Here is a 24,321-nt window from a genome sequence, read left to right on the forward strand (position 1 = left end):
ACACTCAGTTGTGAGATTCACTGGTCTAAAATGAGCTATTTGCAATAATCTTTAGGCAAGGTTTTTGGAACTTATGAATTGTAGCAATTTCATGCTGGCACATCTCTCAAAGATTTCCCTAGCTTTCCAGCCTTAAATTGGCAGGGACATCAAGGAAAGCACACTATATCCATAGGATTTGGGGGATTCATGCTCCCTTCATCCAGCTGCTGATCACAAATTTCAACTCCTTTTTATCAGTTCCGTCAGGATAGTTTTCTGTTATCTTACAAAGCAACAAATGAGCTACAAGTGAACATCTGCAAAGCACAATGTGTGCTGAGAAATAAGGCAGTCACTTGACAGGCACATTTTCCTTTCTGCTCTTTCTGTGCTGGCACAACAGATGTGGCTAAACTACACAGAAATGCAATTACAAGGCAGCACTGGCTAGGAAAATTAAAGATATATATATATATATATATATATATATATGTATTATATACAAATATATACAATATATGTAAATATACATAATTATATATATATGTACATATATATATTTTTTTTGCAATCAGATAGTTTGAAATCATTATAAAGGAAGCCACCACTTTGAATTATAAAGGATATATCCTACCATGGGAAAGATTTCAGCCTGGTATGTAACTGCTCTTTACTATTCCCTACTTCTTCACCAACCAATGAGAGCTTTTATCGCAACAGAGAAGGTGAATCTGTCTCATCACTGATGATTACATGAGCAATGATTGCCTTTAGAATGGCCTCATTACTTCTTAGAAATCTTGTTTCTACAAGTTATTTTCCAAAGAAATCTAGATTGAGCCAAGTTCTCGGTGATGAAAGGCCTGCTTTGTTTTTCAACTCAATCCATTACCACATAAATTATTTATTTTGATTCAATTTCAGTATCGTTGCACACCATATATGAAAAGTCTATACATATATTTACAGTAATTCAGACATGGACTTGTCAAGTATCAATTCCTCAGTCAAATATAATAATAAAGGGGAGGAAAAGACTGAGTGCATATTACAGATGGGCTAAACTCAGGTGTGATGGAGCAAGTGTCATTTGTCTTTAGACTCTGAAAAGAAATAATTTTCTGTGATAGAACTGGTTATCTAGAATTGCCTTTTCACAGAGAGATTTTGACCTGGATCATGACCTGAGCCGAAATCGAGTCAGACACTTAACTGACTGAGCCACCCAGGCACCCCATCTACTGAGCTTCTTTTAAAACTAATCTCTTAGGTTGTCTTTGCAAAGCAAATATTGCAAATTGTTCCCCCCAACCCCCACAGGAGGATGGGGAAATGCATCCATGACAGTGTGTGCTGTAACCCAAACTCTACCCAGGGTAAGCAGAATTTAGTCCTTGAATTACAAGAGTATTTCTTGACTAATGCTGTCCATTGACTATTTTTACTCTAAGGAAAAAACAAAAATGAAAAGCATAAAACAGTGAAACTCTGGGTTTGGAGATTCCTAAGGCAAATGAAAAGGCATTGAATCCCTTCCTGATGTATGATGAGCCAAAGAAAATTCTCCTTAGCAAAAGTTGCTAGACATAAAAAGTTGTTGCTAGCTATAGTTTTGTTTTAAGTGGAAAAGAAGCTACTACTTCACACTTGGTTTAATAAAAACCAAGAATTTTTTTTTTCAAATTTATAATAATGTTCTGGGTTTTAATGCCTGTACATTAATATTTGTAGTGTTTAGAGACAGATGGTTACAGCTTTCTCTCGCATCTTGATGTTCAATACTGCCATAAACTCTTTGGTTGATTTTGAATCTTTATATTTATATCACTTTTGGAATTTCCCATTAGTATCTGTGCACTAAGTTTGGCTAAAACAATTATACTTTATTTTTTATGTTTATTTATTTTTGAGACAGAGACAGAGACAGAGTGCGAGCAGGGGAGGGGCAGAGAGAGAGAGGGAGGCACAGCATCCGAAGCAGGCTCCAGGCTCTGAGCTGTCAGCACAGAGCCCTATGTGGGGCTTGACCACACAAACCGTGAGATCATGACCTGAGCTGAAGTTGGACGCTTGGCCGACTGAGCCACCCAGGTGCCCCCAATTATGCTTTTTCTTTCTTTCTTTTTTTTAAAAGGTGATACTAATCTTGGATCTGCTTTGGACAGAAAATATTTTTAGCTGGACAGTAGTTTTTCAGAAATTAAATGCTTGTCTTTGTAAAACCATAATAGTGTAATCAGAGAAACATATGCAGCTCAGCATGGTTACCAAGACTGGAATTTCCTGGGTAGTAGAGAATAGTTTTGATGCAGAAGGGAAAAGAAGCAGAAAGTGAACTTTAGAACTCTTAGGTATTTGCAAACTATTTATGTCAACACTATTGGAAAGATTTTTGAAAAGTGGGCCCTTGCTATGAGAGCTAAAGTAGCCCAAGTCACTAAATGAATAGATTTGTTTATTTATTTGACACATGTATATTGACTGCTACATACGTGCTGGGTATTGTGTTACGTCTTTCACCTCTCCTGTCGCACATAATCCTTACAACAGTTTCTGAAGTGGGCATTGTTGATCATCCCACAAATGATGATGGTACGGAAGCTCGAGGAAGTTAACCTGTCCAGGACAAAAAGCTAGAATGTGGTGGAGGTGGGTTTTGAACCCAGGTCTGTCAGATCTAGAGCTAGGATATATTGCCTCTGTCTCTGTCTTTACGCACGTGGACCATTTTGCTGTAAAACTTTATATAGTTACCCTCTGTTGCCCCTTTCCTGCAGGCATGTATAGGTTATCTTTTTTGGAGCCTGTTAGGTCTTAGATAACTTAGAGCAGATACATGTTGTTGGAATAACAGACCCAGCAAGGTTCTCATAAGAGAAAGCCGTGAGTCAATCGTCTTTTTTTTAAGGGGTCAGTGGGCATTATCAGTTCAGTTTTTGAGAGGGAACATACCGCTTTGAGGACTTATCTGCATTTTGCTAATTACTAAATGTCCCGTTTATGGGAAAAAGAAGCAATGATGTTAAGTCCTATGTTCTCCATAGCTCCTCTATGACTGACATAGGATGTATCTACTAAGGCATTTGTTTATGGTCACTGTGATTTTGGTCTCTTCTATTTACTGAAGTATCTCCAGATCCTCAAAGAGTACCTGGCACGTGGTAGGTACAGAACGAATATTTGTTAAATGAACGAAATGAGATTGTTTCTAAGATGTGATAGAGGGCTACATTTATATGTATTATTCATTTCAGCTCAAGTTTCAGAGTAAGTTATACTGGCACAGTTTGAGGTCCTATGAGATGGAGAAAAAACATTATCTACTGCAATTGCAGGCACATCACTCATGATCCTTAAAACAAATTATAAAGTGTTCTTTTCTCTATGTTATCCATGAAGAGGCTGAGTCTTCAAGACTGTGTCACCTTCTCCTGGCTTGGACAGTCATTTGCAATCTCAAAGACTTCTCCCCACTATGCCTCCGGAGTGGTACTTCACACCATTCAGCATGGAAGAGGAGCAGATAATGGAATGTTCTCTAAATATCTGCAGCTCTCACTTTGTTTACAGTGCTGTCCAGATTCCTCCATAGAGGTGGCCAGGCTGGGTGATGGTTAAGAGCCAGGCTCTGTACTCTGGTGCAGCCAGCAGCTCTATCTTTGCTCTGTGACCTTGAGCATAAAACCTTTTTGAGCCTTAGTTTCCTCATCTATGAAATGGGGCTGATGATAGTGACTACTTCATAGGATTTTCATGAAGACCAAATGGGATCATTTACGTAGAGTGCTTAATTTAATGCCTGGCACGTAAAAGTGCTCAAAATTAGCATTAAAATGTCTAACCATTTAGGCTTGGTAATTAGCTTTTCTTATGTAAATATAAAGATTATGGAATATATTCACCGGTATCCACTAATACAGAGTAGACTCTGTGGCAGTTGTAACCAACACAGTGTATGTGCTATCAGTTTTAAACGTGGTTAATTGGTAATTCATTTGTGAGCCCTTAAATACGCTCTAAATTTGATCTGCTCTAATAAACATATGAGTGACTTGCAATAATAATTATTATAATAATTACTGCCAGTGTTTCTCCCGTTATTTCTTAAGCATTATTGTAGGCGCCTTATTTACATTATCATTAATCTTTGAATTAACCATCAAAAGAAGGCATTGTTGTCTCTATTTCATAGATAAGGAAACTGAGGCTATGAAGAATGAGCTTTGTTCAAGATCATGTAGCTACTAAAATAATAGAGTCAAGCATCAACTCTAGCCCACATTTTCCCACTGTGCAGCATTTAATTACACGTACAGTTTCCTAGTTGATTGTAACAGAACTAAAAAGCAGTTACCACTTGTTGAATGAACTGTTAATTAATGTTTCATGCTTTCAAGAGTTTTTTTCACCTTTCTTACCTCATCTGTTTAGGAGGAGTATTTTTGAGTCCGTTTACCCCAAAATGTAATTTAAAATAATAACTAATAATAATAATAAATGTGGGGGCGCCTGGGTGGCGCAGTCGGTTGAGCGTCCGACTTCAGCCAGGTCACGATCTCACGGTCCGTGAGTTCGAGCCCCGCGTCAGGCTCTGGGCTGATGGCTCGGAGCCTGGAGCCTGTTTCCGATTCTGTGTCTCCCTCTCTCTCTGCCCCTCCCCCGTTCATGCTATGTCTCTCTCTGTCCCAAAAATAAATTAAAAAACGTTGAAAAAAAAAATAATAAATGTGGGGAGGGAATAACCTCACAGTTCCACCATATTTAAGTCCTATTTAGCACCAAAAACTTTATTGTCTTTAAAAACTAATACACAGGAGGAAAAAAAAAACACACAGTTGATTCAATGTCCCTTACATTTAGAAAGGATGGGGGGTTTCGATGAGTGAACAGTAAGGATGGATTTGTATGAGCTACTATTGACTGTTCATTTTCCCACCTGGCCAAAACTGATCAAACGACATTACCCATGGCAATTAATTTTCCTATGCCTCACTTCTTCAACAAAGTAGGGACTAAACTGTAAATTTCTAAAGGGCAAAGACCGTATCTTATTCTTCCTTACACTCCTAGTATCTACTTCAATAAAGGTTGTTGAGCTAACCTCAGTGGGGAGTAATACCTAGATTAGGACGACCATTAATAGAAAGATCTGAAAGATTACATTGTACCAGTTCTTACTCCATTTCCAGTCAGGAAATGAGTATTAGGATTGCTCTCTGGATCTCTCCCTCCCTTGCATCTTTTTATGTGATTCTGCAGGCTGGTTTCAGGGATTCCAAATAACTAGGAAAGAATAATGTGCCAAACTTTGCCCTTTAGTTACAGATGAATCCCACTTGGGAAGCAGATGCTTCTGTAAGAGAAGGGGCTGAGAAAAGGCAGAAAATGTGGTAGAGATGTAGGAGTGTGCTACAGCATTCCTGGTGGGCTTGTGGCAGCTGACTGCGCCCATCTCTTCCCAACTCTGTGTTCAGTGACTTCATGTTGATAGCAATGAAGGGTTTTCCCTTCAATTTTAAGGATTCCTACGATAGAAAAGACTAAACTTCCTTATGAGAAAATTATTGTTATTATATCTCATTATTACTTATAATAAACAGCTCTTCTATAGGAAACCCCACTTGTCAGTGTATCACTCTAGACCTCAAACTTTCAGATAAGCCCCAGACCAGGTGTTAGCATTTAGAAGACTGTGTTTTTAGCTTAAACTACCTGTTCTGAAAGTGTGGCTTCAGGACTAGCAGCAAAAGCAACACCAGCATTACCCAGGAATTTGTTAAAAATGCAAATTTTTGGTCTCCACTGCAGACCAATTGGATAAGAAATTCTGGGGACTGGGCCAGTTTTTACCAAGTCCTCTAAGTAATTCTGAACCACCGGCTTCGACTTTGTCTTACCATAAGGCCGTGGCAATGACAATCCAGTAAAAATGCTTAAGTTATGCTAAAATATTCTCTCCCATCCTTCTGAAGTCTTGATCCAATAAACATCTCTTAATAGATGCTCATGAAAGGTTCTTTTATATATTATTTAAATCTCGGACACACCATGTGTTAATCAACAATTCTCCTGGGTGAGACTGCATTCAGTTGACAGATTGCAATATGTTTATCATTTGTTGAAAGTGATTTCTAATATTTGACCTTAAATCCTATTAAATAGATGAAAATCCACAGAAATTCTCTTAAGAAATATCCAGAGAAATATTTACAGTTCTGCTACATCTCTTGTTGATCAATTGTCTGTGCAAACATGAGAAGAGAGTTCATCTTGTTACTATATTGACAGAATATAAAGGTGAAAGTTGATTAACTTACAGGAATAGAGTCACATTTCAGGTCCACAAATGAGAGGGTGGGGGTGGAAGGAGGAGAGAAACCTTGAAAGGCATTTGACAGGGGAAGGTTGTATTCCCCAGATAGCCCTGTCAAGCAGCTCTGTCGACAACTAAAAGAAGAAAACAAATAAATTGGATGCTGTGTGAATGTCACAAGACCAGAATATAAACACGTATGACATGGGGAGAAGTAAATACCAATAATTCACGTTCTCACAAAATGTTTTAGAGTGGGATCTTCTAGCTATGCCGGAATGAAAAGGAAAAAAAAAATGATGTCTAGGTAAATCTCCAAGACACTGGTCCAGCACTCACCTTTTATTCATAATGCCAACCCTTAAAAAGCACCACTGCAGGTACAATAGGGCCAAATAACAAAAACAGAAACAGTGTGTGACAGGACTCAGGACTCATCCATCTAGAAATGGATCTAACATTCAGAGAACATTTCATCTCTGTTTAACTTTCTAACCCACAAGAGAGAATGCAGCCTTCACTCTAAGCAGACAAAGAATATCTTTAGACAGAAGGTGGAATTTAGCACTTCGGTTTTCTCTTTACACTAAAGAGAAAACAAATTGTAGACACGTGCATCCAAAAATTGATTTAAGATGACAGTAGTTGTCTTTTGTTCCCATTGAAAAAAAACTCATTCCAAGCTTTTCTTATTAGCATAATTCTCCATCTGTACAAGAACTGACTGGACAAGTTCTTAAAGCCTCGCTGCCCTCTCTACACTACTTTCCCCAATGCTACCCCACTCTTATTTGGCTTTGTGCTCAGTGACACCACCTGTCCACCCCAGGCCTGGGTGTCTGGTCCAATGAGTGCCTTATTGAAAACCTTACATAACTGCTTTTTTCCTGTTCCATGAGGCTCACCTCACCAAATCTAATGGAAGCTCTGGCCCAGAATCCAGGAATGTTGTTCCAGATAGACCTGGCGGGTCTCTCATTAACATGAGCTCCTCCTCCCTTCCTGGGAAGTCAGAACACCCTGTCTTCCTGGAGCGTCCATGTCCTGCCAGCTCAGGAAACAAGACCCTTAGTCTGGCGTGAGAAATCTGATTACCTCCCCATGGCCACAAAGCTTTCAGTTTTAAGTTTCGATAAATGCTACTCTTCTAAAAGGTGCTGAACACCAATAAACCCTCTGATACAGAAGTATTGTTCTAACATGCAGATCTGTAAGAAAAAGAAGTCCCCCCTCCTGGAACCCACTGAGCCCTAGCACAAGGCTAAGAAATTAAAATGTGTTGAGTTTAACCAGGTTCCATAGCAAATGTGCTATACAAAGATCTCAAAATGAAATCCAAAAATCCAAGAGGGTAATCAGTTTCATAATATTTAGACATGTTATGAAGTAAAACCAAGATTATAAGAAGTATATTTAAGATGCTTTCTGTTCAAAAGAGTCAAAAATTCTGCATAATTGGGTAACTTGGCTCTTTTCTATTTTCACTAGACTCTTTCTGGATGGTCTAGCATTTCTAATGGCTTCAATTACTTCACATATGCTGATGACTAACAAGTGTTTATCTGCAGCTCAGACCTCCTTCCTGAGCTCTAGGCCCCTGCAGTGAGCTTTGAATCCATGTGGGCATCTTCGTTTTCCACTCCCATTCTGCTCTTCCTCTTGTATCTTGTGTCTCCTTAAATATCAACACCATCCACCTGGCAGCTCAAGTCAGGTGGCTGAGCACCTTCCTGACCCCTCCGACCCCAGCAGCCTTCACATCTGGTCTTTATTTAGGGCCCAAAGATTCGGCCTCCCTCGTGTCACTCAAACACACCCACTCTCTCTCCCCACTGCTAGCTGAGCTCAGGCACTCATCATTTCTCCGTAGATGCACAATGGCCTCCTAGCTGGTCTTCCCTTCCCAGTGCATTCTTCACAGCCTGAAGGACCATTCTCAAGGGCAAAGTAGATCATACCATCCCTCCGCTTCAAACGCCCTAGAAGGAAACAAAAGTCCTTTGTGACCTACCTCCTGGCCATCTCTGTAAGCACTTCTTGTGCCTTCTCTTATCCTCTGCACTGGAGCTATGGGAGTCCTCGATGTTTACTCTGCACTTCTGCATGCCTTTGTACCTACTGGTACTTTCTTGACCCTTCCTCACATCCATCTCCTAACTAGTTTCTGCTTATCCTTCCAAATCCATCTCCCTTCAGGAAGTTTCCCCCAGTTGCCTTTGGGTTAATCACCCCTCCTGTGTATTATGGAAGATGAGGTCCTAGTACTTAGATGGTATTCTAACTTCACTGTGCTCTCTTTCCCCACTGGACTGAGAGAGAGAGCTCCTTGAAGGCTGAGACTCTATCTTTTCACCTCTCAGTTCCCAGAGCTGTGCAAAGGGTCTGGCTAGTGTATGTCCTCAAAAGAGTTCTGTCAGTTGACCATGAGAAATGCCCTAGAATGAGGTCATATGTTCCCGGGCACCTTCTTGCTGGAAACTGGCCTAATGAAGCTACAAAGGAGTAGATACTACCAACGTGGGAAAATTTGTTCAAGCAAGGCACAGAGGCAGATTTTTAACATGCGGGTCCAGTTAGGCCTGATTGTTGGAATGTGTCTCTCATAAAGACAAAGAGAGGAGTCTTGGCAAGTGCCAGCTTCACAAGAGCCTCTAGGGACAAAGATAGCCACGTGGGAGAGAGCCCAACCCTGTGCATGCACCTGCAAACAAACACTAACAAGGGCGTATAGGCACGTGCTTCAGGATTTAACAATCTTCACAGAAGCAAGTTGAGGAGCCTCCATCTGGTTTGTTGCCAATGAACAAAAAAGGAGGTCTTTCTTCCATTGTTTCAGTTGTGTAAATTCTTAATGTGACAATACATAGTGAGTCCCTACAGGTCTTATCAAACTTCTACCTAACTTTTAAAAATGAACTTTGAGAAAGAAGTTCATCCCTGACTTGGAAATGTCAGTCATGTTGTGGTCTACACAAATAACTTCAGTATCATTACTCTGCATCTGCCGGTTCTCTGCTGAAAAGTTGCCTCCCTGGGTCCTACCTGCTTTGTTTTCTACCCAGATCTCTCCAGCCTGTGCCATGCTCCTGTATTTTAATGCTATATCCCTGTGCTGGGAATGTTACTTACTATTAATTTATCAGCCAGTCCAAATGATGGAAGAGCCGGCACTAAAGGAAGGTCTGGCTTTTGGCATCACGGCCCAGTAGAAACCTGAACAGCGCTCAATTTGAGAACCCACGGGGGCACAAGCAAGTTACTGATTATGTCAACAAGGAGAGACTAGGATAGAGGCATTACCCTAAAATGCTATGTTGATGTTGTAAGTAAACAGTTCTGCTACCCTGTGGTGTAAAGCTAGCCCTAGGGGTAGAAATTATTACCAAACCAGTCATTTAATGGCTTACCAGGTGACACTCAGCTACCCTTCAAACATCCGTCTCTAGGAAAACCGTGCTTAGCAGAAGATGCGCTTAGGGTTGCTTAGGGTTTCTATCCTAAAGTACAACTTAGCAACGTTTTAATGTTTCCAAAATTAAGGGTGAACAGATACACTTTGATTAGAAACTCTAAATCACATTTGCAAAACTTCAGGGCACTAAAAAAGAAAATCTGGTTTGACAAAGCAGTCGAGTATCTTTTGTCTCAAAGTTGTCATTCCTCTTCCCAGCGTCCTCTCAGCCAGACACGTGCCTTTCTTTCCTTCATGGACACTCAGGCACGTGGGGATCACTTCCTATTTCTCCCTTGCCAGTGTCCTCCTATCAGCATGCAATAGCCAAGACATACAGATTCTGCTAGGACCACAACTTTCCTCTCTGTCTCTTTCCCTGACTTTGTGTCATCTCAGCTCCTGCCCACCTGATATATTAATTCTGCTTAGATTAGTAAAATAATAATCCTGATGTGGGTTGGATGCCAACCCACCCAACACCACTGCTCATTTTCCTGAAACATGATGCCTTGAATCATGTCATTTGTCTGATTAAAAATTTTCACGGGAGTCCCACTGCTTATGAAATCAATCCTGTATCCCTAGATTTTTAACTTACCTTTCTGCTCTATGTCTTGTTATTTCGACTGCGGGTAAATGTTTACTACTCTCCCCCCACAATTGTGCCATCCTACCTCTGTGCTATCGCTTGTGCTATTTCACCCAAACCACCTGGTTTGAGTGCTGGTTTCATTATTTACTAGCTTTGTGCTTCTGTTTCCTCATTTATAACATGAGGATCATAACAGCACCTGCTTCATGGGGTTTTGTGATGATTGCAGAGGAAATCCATACAAAGCCCTTAGAAGATGGCCAGCACAAAGTAAGTAGTCAGTAAATGTTAGCGATCATCATTATTATTATCATCATCCTTTTCAAGGACCATTTCAAATCCACCTCTTTAGTGAAGTCTTTTTAAATTGCCCAACTCAATGTTGTTTTTTTCCTCTTTTTGTACTTCTCTGAATAGCATTTGACATGTGATGCCCTGCCTTAGAATAGCATGTCCACTTATCTTGGCCTAGACTGGACCGTACACTTATTGAGGCCGAGGAGGTTTTATTCATCATTGTACACGCGAAAGGACCTTGCATAGCACCTGGCACATCAAAAGGACTTAATAAATACTGGCTAAATTGAAACAAATTGATTTTACTATTTTAAAAAACTCTGTTCCTCGAGCCGAGAGAAAAATAACACATAAAGATAAGTAAATGAAATGAGCACCTGGATAACAAGGATGTTATTGGTGAAAGACACTGAGATTGATGTAATTAGAATGCACGACTTGCCCTGATAACATCCTTCCGTCCATGTTCTCCATTGCAGGTCTGCCTAGTGGCGTATCTTGGTTTGTTTATGCTTTGTGTCTCATATCAAGTTGACGAACGGACATGTATCCAGTTTGTTATGAAAGTAAGTTGTTATTTTTTTCTCTTTTATCGTCACGTGGGGAAAAAAACACAAGTACAAAATAAAAGAATGATTTTTAAAGGGTTGCATATCAGATTATACTAGAAGTTGCATTTTTAGGCAGGCCAAAAAAATGTTTTAGGAGGGCATTCATCCAGACCCCAAAGGTAATGCTGGTCTTTTTTTTAAAGTCGTAATTTCCATGCACTAAGTTGGCATAGATCACATAAAGTCTGTCCTTCAATGCCCTTACAAAGAATTTTGAAAATTCATCAGTTCAGCAAAACACTTGGCCAGGGAAAAGGTGTCTCTGTTACTGCCCACTTCCATATCTTGGGGTTTTTTAGAATATTTTAATAGGGAAGCAGTCTAAGTGTATTTCCTCTTGTAGGTGGGATCACTGAGACAAAAAAAGTACATTGGGTGCATCCAATGTGATCTGTGCCAAGAGCCTGAGGGTATTGGGGGGGGGGAGGTAGGTGGGTAGGATACGCATGGTTTAACGTGTGTGTGTGTGTATGTGTGTGTGTGTGTGTCTTTCACGTGCATGTGATTTTTTTCTCCATTAAAGACAGTGCATTCGGTCGGAGCCCATTCAAGTACACAGCATTTTCACTGCACAGTAGAATCTAGTCCAAAGGGAAACATAGACACACCCTTTTAGAGTTCAGGGAGATAAAAAACCCAACCCAGCAATCAGAGCTAGGAGAAATCAAATTCCTACATTTTCTTTCAACCACTTGTAGCAGACAACAAAATGTTTTCTGTAATATTCGTTTGTTGGGTATTTTTTTTTTTTGGTCCACTCACACTGTTTACTTTTTCTTCATAACCAAGCACATAACAATTAGATACTTCTTTGTTCACAAGAAGCATAATGCATAAGAGTAAGTCAATTCTATTATTTAGAAATTACAAAGAGGCAGAAAAGATGTTTTTTATTCTAGTATGGTTGAAGTGGTTGACATAAAAAAGCAAAGTGCTTATATTATATGTAAATATATTTAAATCATGTTGTAAAAGGGTAATAATGGAATAAAAGTGCTCACATTATATTAACTAGTCAAAAAAAAGCTGGCTACACAAAATCTATGGTGTGATCCTACAGAAATAAAAAAAAATAGCTCTCAGTGCATAGAAAAAATGGTTATCTGTGAGTAGTGGGAGGATAGCTGCATTTTGTAGTTTCTTCTTTAATTCTGAAATGTTCTCCAATAGTTAGACATAACTTTTCTAATTAAAAACATAATGGGGGTATCTGGGTGGCTCAGTCGGTTAAGTGCCCAACTTCCGCTCAGGTCATGATCTCACAGTTGGTGAGTTCAAGCCCCACATCAGGCTCTGTGCTGATAGTGCAGAGCCTGCTTGGAATTCTCTCTCCCTCTTTTTCTGCCCCTCCCCTGCTCTCTCTCTCTCTCTCAAAAAATAAATAAGTAAACTTAAAAAAAATAATGGATTCTTAAAAAAAAAAAAAAAAACCCGACAGATTTTGGTGGATATACCTACATTTGGAAATTTTAATTTTTCTGTCTGAGGGTGTTCCTTAAGAACACCTTAAAGTGTTCCTTAAAGAAGGCCAGAGAGAGCAGACATCAGTCCATGTTTACTGTTTTTGTAGAGGTCTCACTAAATACAATAAGGCTTAGTGATGAATTAAAAAAAACAAAAAACAAAAAACAAAAAAACCCCTGGAAGCCTAATAAGAAATGGCCTGTTAAATTACAGGGACCTCTTTCACTAGGTAAAAAGTGCTCTACACTACGTTCATCAGCTTATGTGAAATGCCCTCGTTTCCCCTCCAGATGACCCAGCAGAGGCCCCCAAAGCCACCTCAACATCTGCACTCGAAATAAGGAGCAAGGGCAAAAATAAAATAAAAAAGTCACTGCCAATGTCAGCCAGGTTGAGAATTCCCCACTAGGAAGATCTCATTAGCCACCTTTTTTTTTTTTTTTTCCACCTGTGACAGACATTGACAAATACGGAGGCACTTTTCTCTTCTCCTGAATGTGACCTTTAGTGATGCTTGCTGCCAGCTCTCTAAGGTGCCCGCTACGTTATCTTCAGGTCTAAAATGAGCTTCAGTCAATCTCCAGGTTTTCCAAAGGCACAACAGGTTACAGCAGACTTTCCTTGTGTTTCCACACCATTGGATGGGGGGTGGGGGGGAGGAACGAAATGGATCTTCATGATGTGTTTCTCACTTAGCCTTACGGCATTTTAGTGCCTGCATATACCCTGGCCTAAGCTTTGTTGAAGATTTTTTCTCTCCTGTTGGAAGACCCAGATGGCCAGGGCAACCAGTCAGGGGGTGCTAACTGCGTCTCTCTGCAGCCTGAGCACGCGCGCGCGCGCACACACACACACACACACACACACACACACTCCCTCCCTTTTTCTTGGAGACAATAGCCACGGGACTTGTCTTTTCATCTGAGGCTAGCGCAGTCCGCTCTCTGGCAGGCCCGCGACACCACCGGCGCATTCTTTCTTTCTCCCGGGGCTCTGCCCGCGGCCTTGGCGGGCCATTCGGCCTCCGATTGGGCCGCCTGCCTTTCCCCGTGGCCCTGTTTTCTCGGGGCTCACCTTGGTTATTTGCAGAAACGTGTCCGGTTCATGTGCTTGCAAACACTCCCGGGCACATTCCCCAGGAGGGCATTTAAGGCGCACTCGCCTGGTGCCCACAGCCAGGAGGCCCCTGGGCTGCTGCTGCCGCCCCCTCCTGCGCGGCGAGCGGCAGCCGGGCCTCACCACCCCTGCCACCCGGGAAGGTAATTAAATCGAAGCCGAACCGCCCTCCTTCCAAAGTCACCGAACGTTGAAGCCGCAGCCGGGTACCAATTAGAGGCAGCGAGCGAGTGGAGCCGCGCCTGGGCGCCGCTGTTACATAAGCTCCGGGGGCCTCGGCTCCCCCGCCCGCTGCCGAGCGCCAGACACACGGGCTGACACCGGCAAGACAAATGCGTCCCGAGCCAGGCTTTTATCAAGATATATTTGCTCGCATTCCCAAGGTCATCGTAAACACTTTCATTGATAGTTTATTCGTGCCGCGTAGGTAAAACAAGCCACTTGATTTTAAATTACAGATTCTAACCCAGAAGCTTGTTGCTGTCAGATGGATTAAAAGCCAGTGAAGGGGGGGGGGGAGGGGAGCGGTTGGGGAAATGCTACAGCGTTGCAGATGTAGCCCGCAGGCCTGGGGGATCAAGTATACATTTATGTCTTAGCATGGATACGAAATTTGATTCTGTGGTTCACTCCTGTTTACTTGGCCTGATGCTTTCACAGAGTGGGAGATGCAGGATCACAATGTGTGAGCTATGCACCAACGAAAGTGTATTCATATTCAAGGAGCTAAGGGGCAAGGCTTTTGTTTGGGCTCCCAGCATATTTAAGTTGCTCACTTAAAATTGAGCAATCCCTGTGTCTGTGTAAATGTTTACATCTTTTCTACAAGCCAAGCCTGCATTGTTACTCCCACATGACAGAGAATAAGACAAAGCCTGTAAAGTTGATACCCTAAGAGTCTTGAGAACTGGCAGCTCTTTCCATCTCCAGTAATTTGTTTATTGATTTCACAAATACTTAAACAGTGCTGCTATGTACTAGAGGCAGCTCTAAGCCCTTTACAGATATCAACTCTTTTGATCCTTATAATAAGCCTATGACCATAGGGCTATTATGATCATCATTCCAAGTTTAAAGGTGAAGTAACATAGGTGTGCAGGGGAATGATCAATTTGCTCCAGGCCCACAGCTAAGAAGGGGAGAATCAGGCTTGAAAGCGGGCAGTCTGGCTCCCCTATTTATGCTCATAACCATCACTCGGCTGTACACTTGTTAAATGTCTTGAGCAAATCTTCCAATATCTAAGCCAAAAGGAGATCTTTTAAAAATAGGCAAACTTTTGGGGTACATGGGTGGCTCAGTTGATTGGCTTTGATTAAGCCCTTTGACTTCAGCTCAGGTCATGGTCTCGTAGTTCGTGGGTTCAAGCCTCACTTCCAGCTCTGTGCTGACAGCTCAGAGCGTGGAGCCTGCTTCGGATTGTGTCTCCCTCTCTCTCTGCATCTTCTCTGCTTGTGCTCTTTCTTTCTCTCTCAAAAACAGAATAAACATTTTTAGAAAAACAGGCAAAATTCTCATTTCAGCAAATGGGTTTTCGTGATTGTGTGAGAGAATAATATTTTTGCAGCCATTCGAATTACTTACAGACTGAAGGAGGGATTATTGTCATTGCCTCAAGATAGTGTCCCAATGAATGTTATAGAAATCTGCTAAGGATGTGTGTGTGTATTGGAGGTGGGAGGGTTATTACAAGATTTCCTCAGTTCCAGCCATTGATGGCAATAAAATGTGCAGAGAAAACTCCAATTGGGGCCATTCTGCTAAGCAGATGACTCTCAGGTGGGAAATTACCCCTTTAATTTGGGCCTTCCCTCCTGGTAAAGTCACCAATGTACCCATGTTCCCAAAGCAAATAGCTCCCAGGTCCATGCTGCCTGCACTGGAAACACAGTTACAGTGGGTACACATGTACAGCACCACCAGCACAATTTAATTTGGCTCTTGGTATCAGGAGTTTGAAGTCAATCGTCAGGCCTGAATATTTCATAACAACCCAGAATATTTCAAATATTCTGCTCCAATGTTCCCACAAAAATAAAAACTCCTACATTTTAGCCTAAGCACTATAGTTTTTGCAGGAAATATGGCCACAAAAATTTAGGTGATGTGTTCAATTTCACAAATTAAGTATTTCCTTTTTAAATGTCTTAATGGTGCCCCTTGTATTTATCTGCTTCCCTTCCTCCAAGGGAGGACTAAACACATTGAATAGAAGTTATCCTTGTTGGAGCACTTGGGTGTCTCAGTCGGTTAAACGTCTGACTTTGACTCAGGTCATGATCCCTCAGTTCATGGGTTCGAGCCCCACTACATCAGGCTCTGTGCTGAGAGCTCAGAGCCTGGAGCCTGCTTTGGATTCTGTGTCTCCTTCTCTCTGCCCCTCACCCCCCTCATGTGCTCTCTCTCTCTCTCTCTCAAGAATAAATAAACATTTAAAAAAACCCTGAAAATTACAATAAAAGAAAGTTATCCTTGTTATGTCCCTGAGATATAAGATGTTTCAATAAACTGTTTCATGGATGAAAAAACTTGAGTTCCATCTGGCAATTCTTCAAGAGATTTGAAAAAGATTAGTGTATGCGTTTATGATATCTTTGATGAAGACATGCAAAGAATCCATGCACTCCTTGGCTTTGCAGCCATGTTAAGACAAAGTGGCTTTAACCAGTTCCACTCTCTTCCTGTGCCCTTAGTCAAGCTTTCAAGCAAACTAGACACATGGATAGGGCACCAGCACACACACACACACACACACACACACACACACCACATTCAAGAAGAAAAAAATACATTTTTAAGTTTTCTATATTTAAGACTTGAAAACACTTGAAATTGTCACCATGTGGGAATAACTCATTTGGAGGACTTTTGTACACATATTTTATAATCTTGGCTATATGTTTTTATTTTAAACTACATATCATTGGAAGTAGAGAGAGTGCATAATCTTTTCAGAGCTGCTTTAATCTAGCCCTGGACATGAGTAGAACTAATCTTACTTTGGGGAGTTCACATTCATGAGAACTGCCCTACAAACAACATTGGACTATGGTAATGTACATCTCACATTAGGAACTTGGTTCAGTACACTAGTCCCGACAGTTGGGGCTCTGTTCCTCATCTAGAGCCTCAGTAGGTGGGACCAGAAACATTTCCAGTAGGTGAGTACAATCCCAAGAACATTTCTTGTCATATAAAATGGTTTATATTGTGACTGTGTCAACAAGCACTCACAATTTTTGATCAACATATTTCAAGTGTAGGCTAAATGTCTTGTTCGGGGATTCCATGGTTCTTTAGCAGCAGAGCTGGAACTTGAACCAGACTTTTCCATCACAAGGCTATCAACACAGGCCAACGTGTTTAGAGCCTCGGCAGCTGAGGAGCCATTTAGAGTTAATTTTTGTACTCAGGAACTAGCTGGTTAGAGGTAGACTTGGGTTGACACTTGTAGGTGAGGAAGCTGACATCAAGTCGTCTACCTTCTGGAACCATAATTTTTTTTTCTAGCAACCTCTTACTGGGGCTCCTGGCATTTCTGGACACAGGTTGGCAACCACTATATTGACCACGGTCATTTTTATTAACCTGTGTTGCTAGTTGATCGATCCCTGCCAATTTTGGCCAATACAGTGTTTTCATTGCCTTCTAGCCTTTCATTTACCTTCTAGCCTTTCTGCAATCTTCATATGAGCAGCTTTTGAGGTCAAAACAATCATGGCATGTCTTTCAGGGATGGCTCTCATGTTTGGGATTCATCTAAAGTTTGCTACATCCATATACAAGTATCCACCATCAAGCTAATATTGTTGGCTTGGTGTATGCAAAGCACTCCGCATCCATATGGCAAATAAAAATACGATCAGGGCTTACGGATTGCTTCACTAACAAATCAACATGGAACCATTCCTAAGTCACGAGTACTCCATTACTGAAAAGACAACAGCCCCATCCTTCAGGGAACTTCCTGCCAGAGAAGAAAAAGACCAGCTTTTATTAATGAGTTTTGTCAATAGTCACCCGCTGTGCTTTGTAACTGGAAAGGTTTTCTTCTGCTTTCTTGCAGCTCTTGTACTTTCTGCTGAGTGCCCTGGGCTTGATGGTCTGCGTGTTGGCCGTGGCCTTCGCTGCCCACCACTATTCGCAGCTCACACAGTTTACCTGTGGAACAGCACTCGATGCCTGTCAGTGCAAACTGCCCTCCTTGGAGCCGCTCAGCAGGACCTTTGTGTACAGGGATGTGACTGACTGTACCAGCATCACCGGCACGTTCAAACTGTTCTTACTCATCCAAATGATTCTTAACTTGGTCTGCGGCCTTGTGTGCTTGGTGGCCTGTTTTGTCATGTGGAAACACAGGTACCAGGTCTTTTACGTGGGTGTCCGAATGTGCTCCCTAACAGCTTCCGAAGGCCAGCAGCAAAAGGTCTAACATACTCGCTCAAAGGCGGGAGAGAAAACAGCACACTGACTAGCTGGGGTCAAAAAAGGAAAAGGAAAAAGAGAAAGAAGAGGAAGAAAGGAAGAAAAAAAAACTTTTGACAATAACTAATATTCACTGTTGTAAATGAATATTTTTCTATTTTTCAGGAAATAAGAGCATTTCTTCAGGTTTCTATAGTATTTTTAAAAATTCTTACAGGGAAAATAAGATCCAAATTGACTTTAAGACATTAAAAGAACACTGAACGGGGAAGGAATGGCATACATTTATTTTTGCAGGTTGGAGTTTATTTCTTAGTACAGATTACCCCCACCCCCGCTTTCTGAACATAGAGCATTCCCATGAAAACTTCCGTGAACCGAAAAGGGGTAAAGCGAAGACACTGTTTTGTAGAAGCAGAAATCTTCAGATTTCTTTTGGTTGGCGAAAATGGGTGCTAATGTAGATATTTCCTAAAGCAAAACGGCATAGAGCAAACTTTCGGATAGCGGGGAAAACCTGTACTCATTTTATCCATTATTTATATAATCCTCTTTCCTGTTCAGTTTATAGTGTGCATTGGCATTTCAGGACCACTTGCTAAATTTTGCAGTCGTTTCCAGAACTTCCCACCTCCCCCCATTCCTTTCACTATGCCTTGTAGAAAGGGGGGAGAGCTGAGCAACTAGGTTGACTCTCTGGATTCTCCCTGGTTAGAGATGTCTTCAAGGCATGAAACAGCTTCAAGGGTCAGAGTAGAAAAGGAAGAGACTTTGCAAAGGCTAAATAATTATCAGCACCTGGGCTGGGGTGGAGGCCTTTTCTCTTCAGCTCCCTTAGTTTGGCTCTGTAAGTAGATCACTTACTAAATACTTTGGATGATTGTCTGCTTCTCAATAATTGAAAGTTGGTGGTAGTTGTATTCTTAATGATGTAGAAGGCTTAAAAATAATTACATTATGCTTCTATTCTACCATCTAAAACAAATCATTAAAACTAATTTCTACCTAATTGTTAATTATAATTATGCTCAGAAGCCTACTTAATGAGCCCTGTCTGTACTTATGTAGCACCATCGGCATTAGGAGAAATTACTCTCACAAGAGAGGAGGCTTAAAGATTCTTTCTTCTGAAAGCCAAGCTTTACAAAGGAGAAGAAAAAAATTTCTTTATTAATAGCTCAGGTTAAAAATATTCATTTAAACAAAAACAAGAGCATTTGTAATGGGAAATGTTTATACAAATAGCACATTTGTGATACGTTATAAAGTATCTCTCTTGGCAGCTAAGTACTTTTGAGGAAGACCTGGGTAATGCCTAAGTGTTCCATTCACAAAAGTGCATCTGATATGCAATCTTATTATTGATATTTGTATCCAGTCAACCTAGAGACTTAAACTAATGTCTTGATGTCCTTATTTGAGCATATGCCCATTGACTTGGAAGGTAATTTTTATTTTGTTTTGTTTTTAAGTTACTGTGACTTAAAAAAGCACAGGCACGCTGGGGTGGGAGTCTTTTCTCTCTTACTTGGTTCTGAACAATACCAATATTTTAAGGAAGGAGCTCAGAATGCAAATGCATGCAGCATAAATGTTATCAAGATCTTTCTCTCTTAGCATGCTCTATTGAAATCAGAAATTCAAGATAATAATTGAGATGAATTTGCCTCTCCACATTGCCTTTTGATATACTCTGCTAGTCATGAAATTCTACCCTAAAAGAAAATCATTTTCTTGTTTGCCTTAGAAAATAGTTGAACAATTCCATTGGTTGTGACGATAGTGTCAATTTCTACACAATATAAATATCCAAATAAAAGGAAAAACATTAAGTCAGTTAGTTGGAGAATTGTAAAAAGCTTTTATGTCCTCCAGATAAAACACCTGATTAACAGATGTTAAAACCTTTTTTTTTAATGTATTGACTTGCTTAAAAAATGGCCTTCCTACACACCAGCTCAGGCCAAGAACTCACACTTAGTAGATAAGACTCTGGAGCAGAGGTTGGATTACACGCAAAAACTATATCGAGAGAACACCAAGCATCCGGATGATGACCTAAAAAAAAAAAACAATAGCTGAATCCATTCTGATTTGGACAGTTTTTGACATAAAGAAGAAAATGACAGAGAATCTGAAATATTGTAGGCTGTTCTGTAAAGAGAGAGAAACTGATGATTTAATGCTAATTGCTATGAATCAGGCACCACTAGAAGCACACCCTGAATTCCTTTTTATAGCAAACACTACTGGTTTTATATTAGAAAATTAGAAGTCTACACATCACTAAGGTGCTCAATGTTTTACAAACAATTCACAGGGTATTTCACATGGTAGAATAACTTTAGTTTATGTGTTTCTTTTTCTAAATAATGCAACCAGAAAAGGATGAGACAATAAGTTTGATAATAATCAGGATATATATATATATCCTGATTTATATATTTTATAAATTTATATATATATATATATATATATATATATATATATATATAAAATTATGTATGTAATTAAATCATTCTTAAATCTCCAAAGGAAAAAAATAATCATAAGTGAAAGAAGGAACAAATAAATAAAGAAGGAAAGAAACCAAGAAAAGATTCCTGTGCTGTGAACTCACTGAGTATTGATACATGTAAGAATTGTGTTGCATGAATAACAAACTGCTTTATGCTGGATTTAAAGTATTTTGAGGTTGTGTTTTGCAAATATTGAAGTTACAATAACCGGCAACAGAAAAGGAACAGAGACACAGCTTTACACTTAGCAAAATGTTACATTTAAAATCTGACAAGGAGCCAAGATGGTGACTGTCTCTTCTAAACCATAAAACAGTAAGATTTGCGCAATCCTCCTCCTCTTCCACCTCCTTCAGGAGAATTAAATGAATCAAGACTTTGGAAAGAGTGGAAACTGCCGGGACTTGGCAGTACTTGAAATAGGAGGAATACAGCAGCCTAAATGTACAGACTTTGTAACCAAGCCCACCCGATCGGTCTGTGCCTTCACGTGACCACCATCTGTGCCTCCCTCGCTCTGTCCAAATTTGTGGAGGCAGCTCCTTGGAGCCAAGCCTAAAAATATAGCTACACCAGGCCCTAGAAACTGTAGTCAAGTAACAGGCCCGACTTTTTTCCCCTCTTTGAATTAAACGTCTGTCTATATGATCTCTTTGGAGGGGTTTCCAGCTGCAATAGCCATGTGTTCTGACAGCGAGAGCCCATTATGTGTGTGTTTTCTATTCATGGGCAGGACATCAGAATCTCTTAATATTCTTGTACTTCTCCTCTTGCATGCATTGTATCTGGAATATGTTTATAGATTTTTAGTAAAAGGTGGGGTAGAGGTTATCCAAGGAAGATTCTGAAGGACAACAGTGGAGCAGTTACTTAACCAGAAACAAACTGAGAAGTTGCCCTGAAAACCAATCCTATCCTGTCACGAAACAAACCTTCACATTTTCTAGTAATTACCTCTCAACTATTGCCATGGAGCCGTTAATTTCTGTAAATCATGCTGGCTATCAGTTTTTACTATACTCAGAAAACTCTGTCATGTTTTTAGATGTACACTGAGTATGCAGGACAGTGTTAAAAAGAGCTGATGGCCAAATATACTGACTTGTGGTGGAAACATTTGTTTCGATGAAGGCTCAGTGTTTCAGCCTGGGCAATGAATACCTTAATTCTTTTCTTCTGATTTTCTCGATTATCTTCTTGATTATCTCAAATGATTATCCCCTTCAGAAATATTGGTCTGCATTTTGGTGTTGTGATTTCATTTTCCTGCCATTGATGAAATAGTGAATAGAAAACAAAGTGCTTTCTCAAGGTATGAAGTGGTGATTTTTAAAGGAGATGCATATGTGCAGATTTTCTTTGTTAATAAAATTTTCATAATCTCTGAAAACACCGTGTTTGGATGTGCTTTGCAGTACGTTACACGTGAACTTGTGTACAGAAAAACCTCTCAGGTTAGTGTTTACTTCCAAAATTAGGTTTTGGAATAGATGAGAACTAATACTCATTTTGACTCCTTTATTCAGGGACTGTCTCTATTTTGGTACCTGCACCCACTGTGGAAGTCAAGGTTATAAATGCTCCCCAGGCCTGAGCTGAAAAAAGATCTTGCAAAAAGTACTTGGAATGCTGATTCTTAATTTATATCTATTAATGTCAAGTAAAGCTTGGCCTAGAGAAAGGAACACACGTTTGAGTGCTGCACATTCAATCATATCCTACATTTAATTATATGGAAAAACACACGGCCTAATTCCATTTCAAATCTGAATGCAGGGACTCCTTATGAACTCTGAGGCAATTTAAATAGTTGATTATACTGTAAAATGTGGTGGTTCCTTCTGTTTAATTTAGTTAGAAAGCCTTGTAGAATGTGAAAAGAAAGGAATAATGACTTAGCATACATTCTCTGAGGTGGATTTCCTATCCTTAATGTTAGGGCTGCAGGTCCCAGGGGGTGGAAATCTGACTGCCACTTTCTGGCTGTGTGACTTTAGACACACCATTTCATGTTTAGCTTCCCCGTTCGTACAGTGGAGAAAAACATAACCGCCTCACAGTATCATGGGGAAGGTTACACGAAATAGCACTTAGCAAAGTAACTGGCTCCAAGAGGCTTAGTAGACATTTGGATTCTTCCATCCTTAGCTGGGTTCTGCAAGCCTGTGATGCTTCTCATCGATGCAGGCTCCAGTCCCCATATCCAATTGGAAAAATGGCTCTGCTTTGCTAACCCCTTTGGTGACTCCCTCTTTTATAAACCAGGAACATTATCAAAGGAGCCTCCAGCAGAAATTCTGCTTTTTTTTTTTATTAGGCTTCACGCCCAGTGTGGACTCATGACCCTGAAATCAAGACCTGAGATGAGATCAAGAGTTGGATGCTGAACTGACTGAGCCACCAAGGCACCTCAGAAATTCCACTTTTAAAATAAGATAGCACCAACTCTTATTGATGATAGTGCACAGAATTATGGGCTGGCGGGATCCCTATTTGTTGGTTTATGCATCTGGATGTTTCCCAATTGTGGCCATCTTTTCTCGGTTCCTTCCTTCAGGAAGACCTAGAAGCTGAGGCATTTCTTCTGATTTTCATGTCACTTTGAATTATTTTGATAGAAGTGTGTTTAACCCCAACATTTTCAAATGAAGCTTCATTGAGCTCTGGTACATTATCAGTCCCCTGTATTTTAGGTTGTGATGTACAACCCCTCATTTATTTAAAAACCAACCACCAACCACCTTTGATATGCTTCACTCTGTGGGTCGCTGATTCTCATTCAAGAATCATAAAAACGTCTAGTTTTGAGCGTAGTCAGCAAATACCAACCGGAGCTTCATTCTCCATATTGGATATGAAAACACTCATATAAATCTTTAAATTTGTGGCAAGTTATTGAAATTATACGGCCAGAAATCTACTTTTTCCATTGATAGAGTCTATCTATCTTTATAGCTCATAATAAGTTATTATATTTATATTAAATTATTTTTTTTGTTTGACAGACTCATCTTTATGAAGTACAGGATTAATATTGGCTATTTTACTTTTAAAATTCAGACTGTAAGCAAATAAAAATGAAACTAATGTATGGGGGTGCCATCTTGAAGACAGCAACTCATTCTTTCATTTCTTTCCAACAAATATTTATCTATGTTTCTTGATCCCTTCCAAAGCATAGGATCTGAGAGGAAATCTCTTTTGTTGTTGTTTGGGAGGGTCACGAGAAAGATCCTTTAATCAGAGGCACACGGGACATATGCTCATCTGTTATTCTTGGGAAAAAGCAGATACAGGGCCATGATCCAGATTTCCACAGAGACATGAAGCCTTGTGTTCAACAAGGCGCTCTGACTGGGGCAGGAGGGATGTGGAGGCCTGGAGAGTCTTCTGTGGCACACCCTGCCCCTTCGACCCGGAAGTCGGCTGGAGAAGAAGGTGAGCCTCCCTGCTGCTGGCAGGAACTGTGGAGGAGGCTTGGCTAATGCCTGATGAGGGAGCTGGACGAGGAGATATCTGTGGGCAGTTTGGGGGTCTCTGAACCTGGA

The 24,321-nt window shown here is 40.5% G+C and overlaps 1 protein-coding gene across 1 annotated transcript in view; it reads left to right on the forward strand.

The window, feature by feature from the left end:
- The window catches only part of SSPN (sarcospan), a 35,886-nt gene extending 15,225 nt beyond the window's left edge, over positions 1-20,661 (forward strand). The window contains exons 2-3 of the mRNA XM_042991992.1: positions 11,118-11,204; positions 17,896-20,661. Coding sequence (XP_042847926.1) covers positions 11,118-11,204; positions 17,896-18,261 — 453 coding nt within the window. The 3' untranslated portion in view covers positions 18,262-20,661. The remainder of the gene's footprint in view (positions 1-11,117; positions 11,205-17,895) is intronic.
- The last annotated feature ends 3,660 nt before the right edge of the window (positions 20,662-24,321 follow it).

Source organism: Panthera tigris, chromosome B4 (assembly GCF_018350195.1).
Source record: "Panthera tigris isolate Pti1 chromosome B4, P.tigris_Pti1_mat1.1, whole genome shotgun sequence".
In the NCBI taxonomy this organism is placed as follows: domain Eukaryota; kingdom Metazoa; phylum Chordata; class Mammalia; order Carnivora; family Felidae; genus Panthera; species Panthera tigris.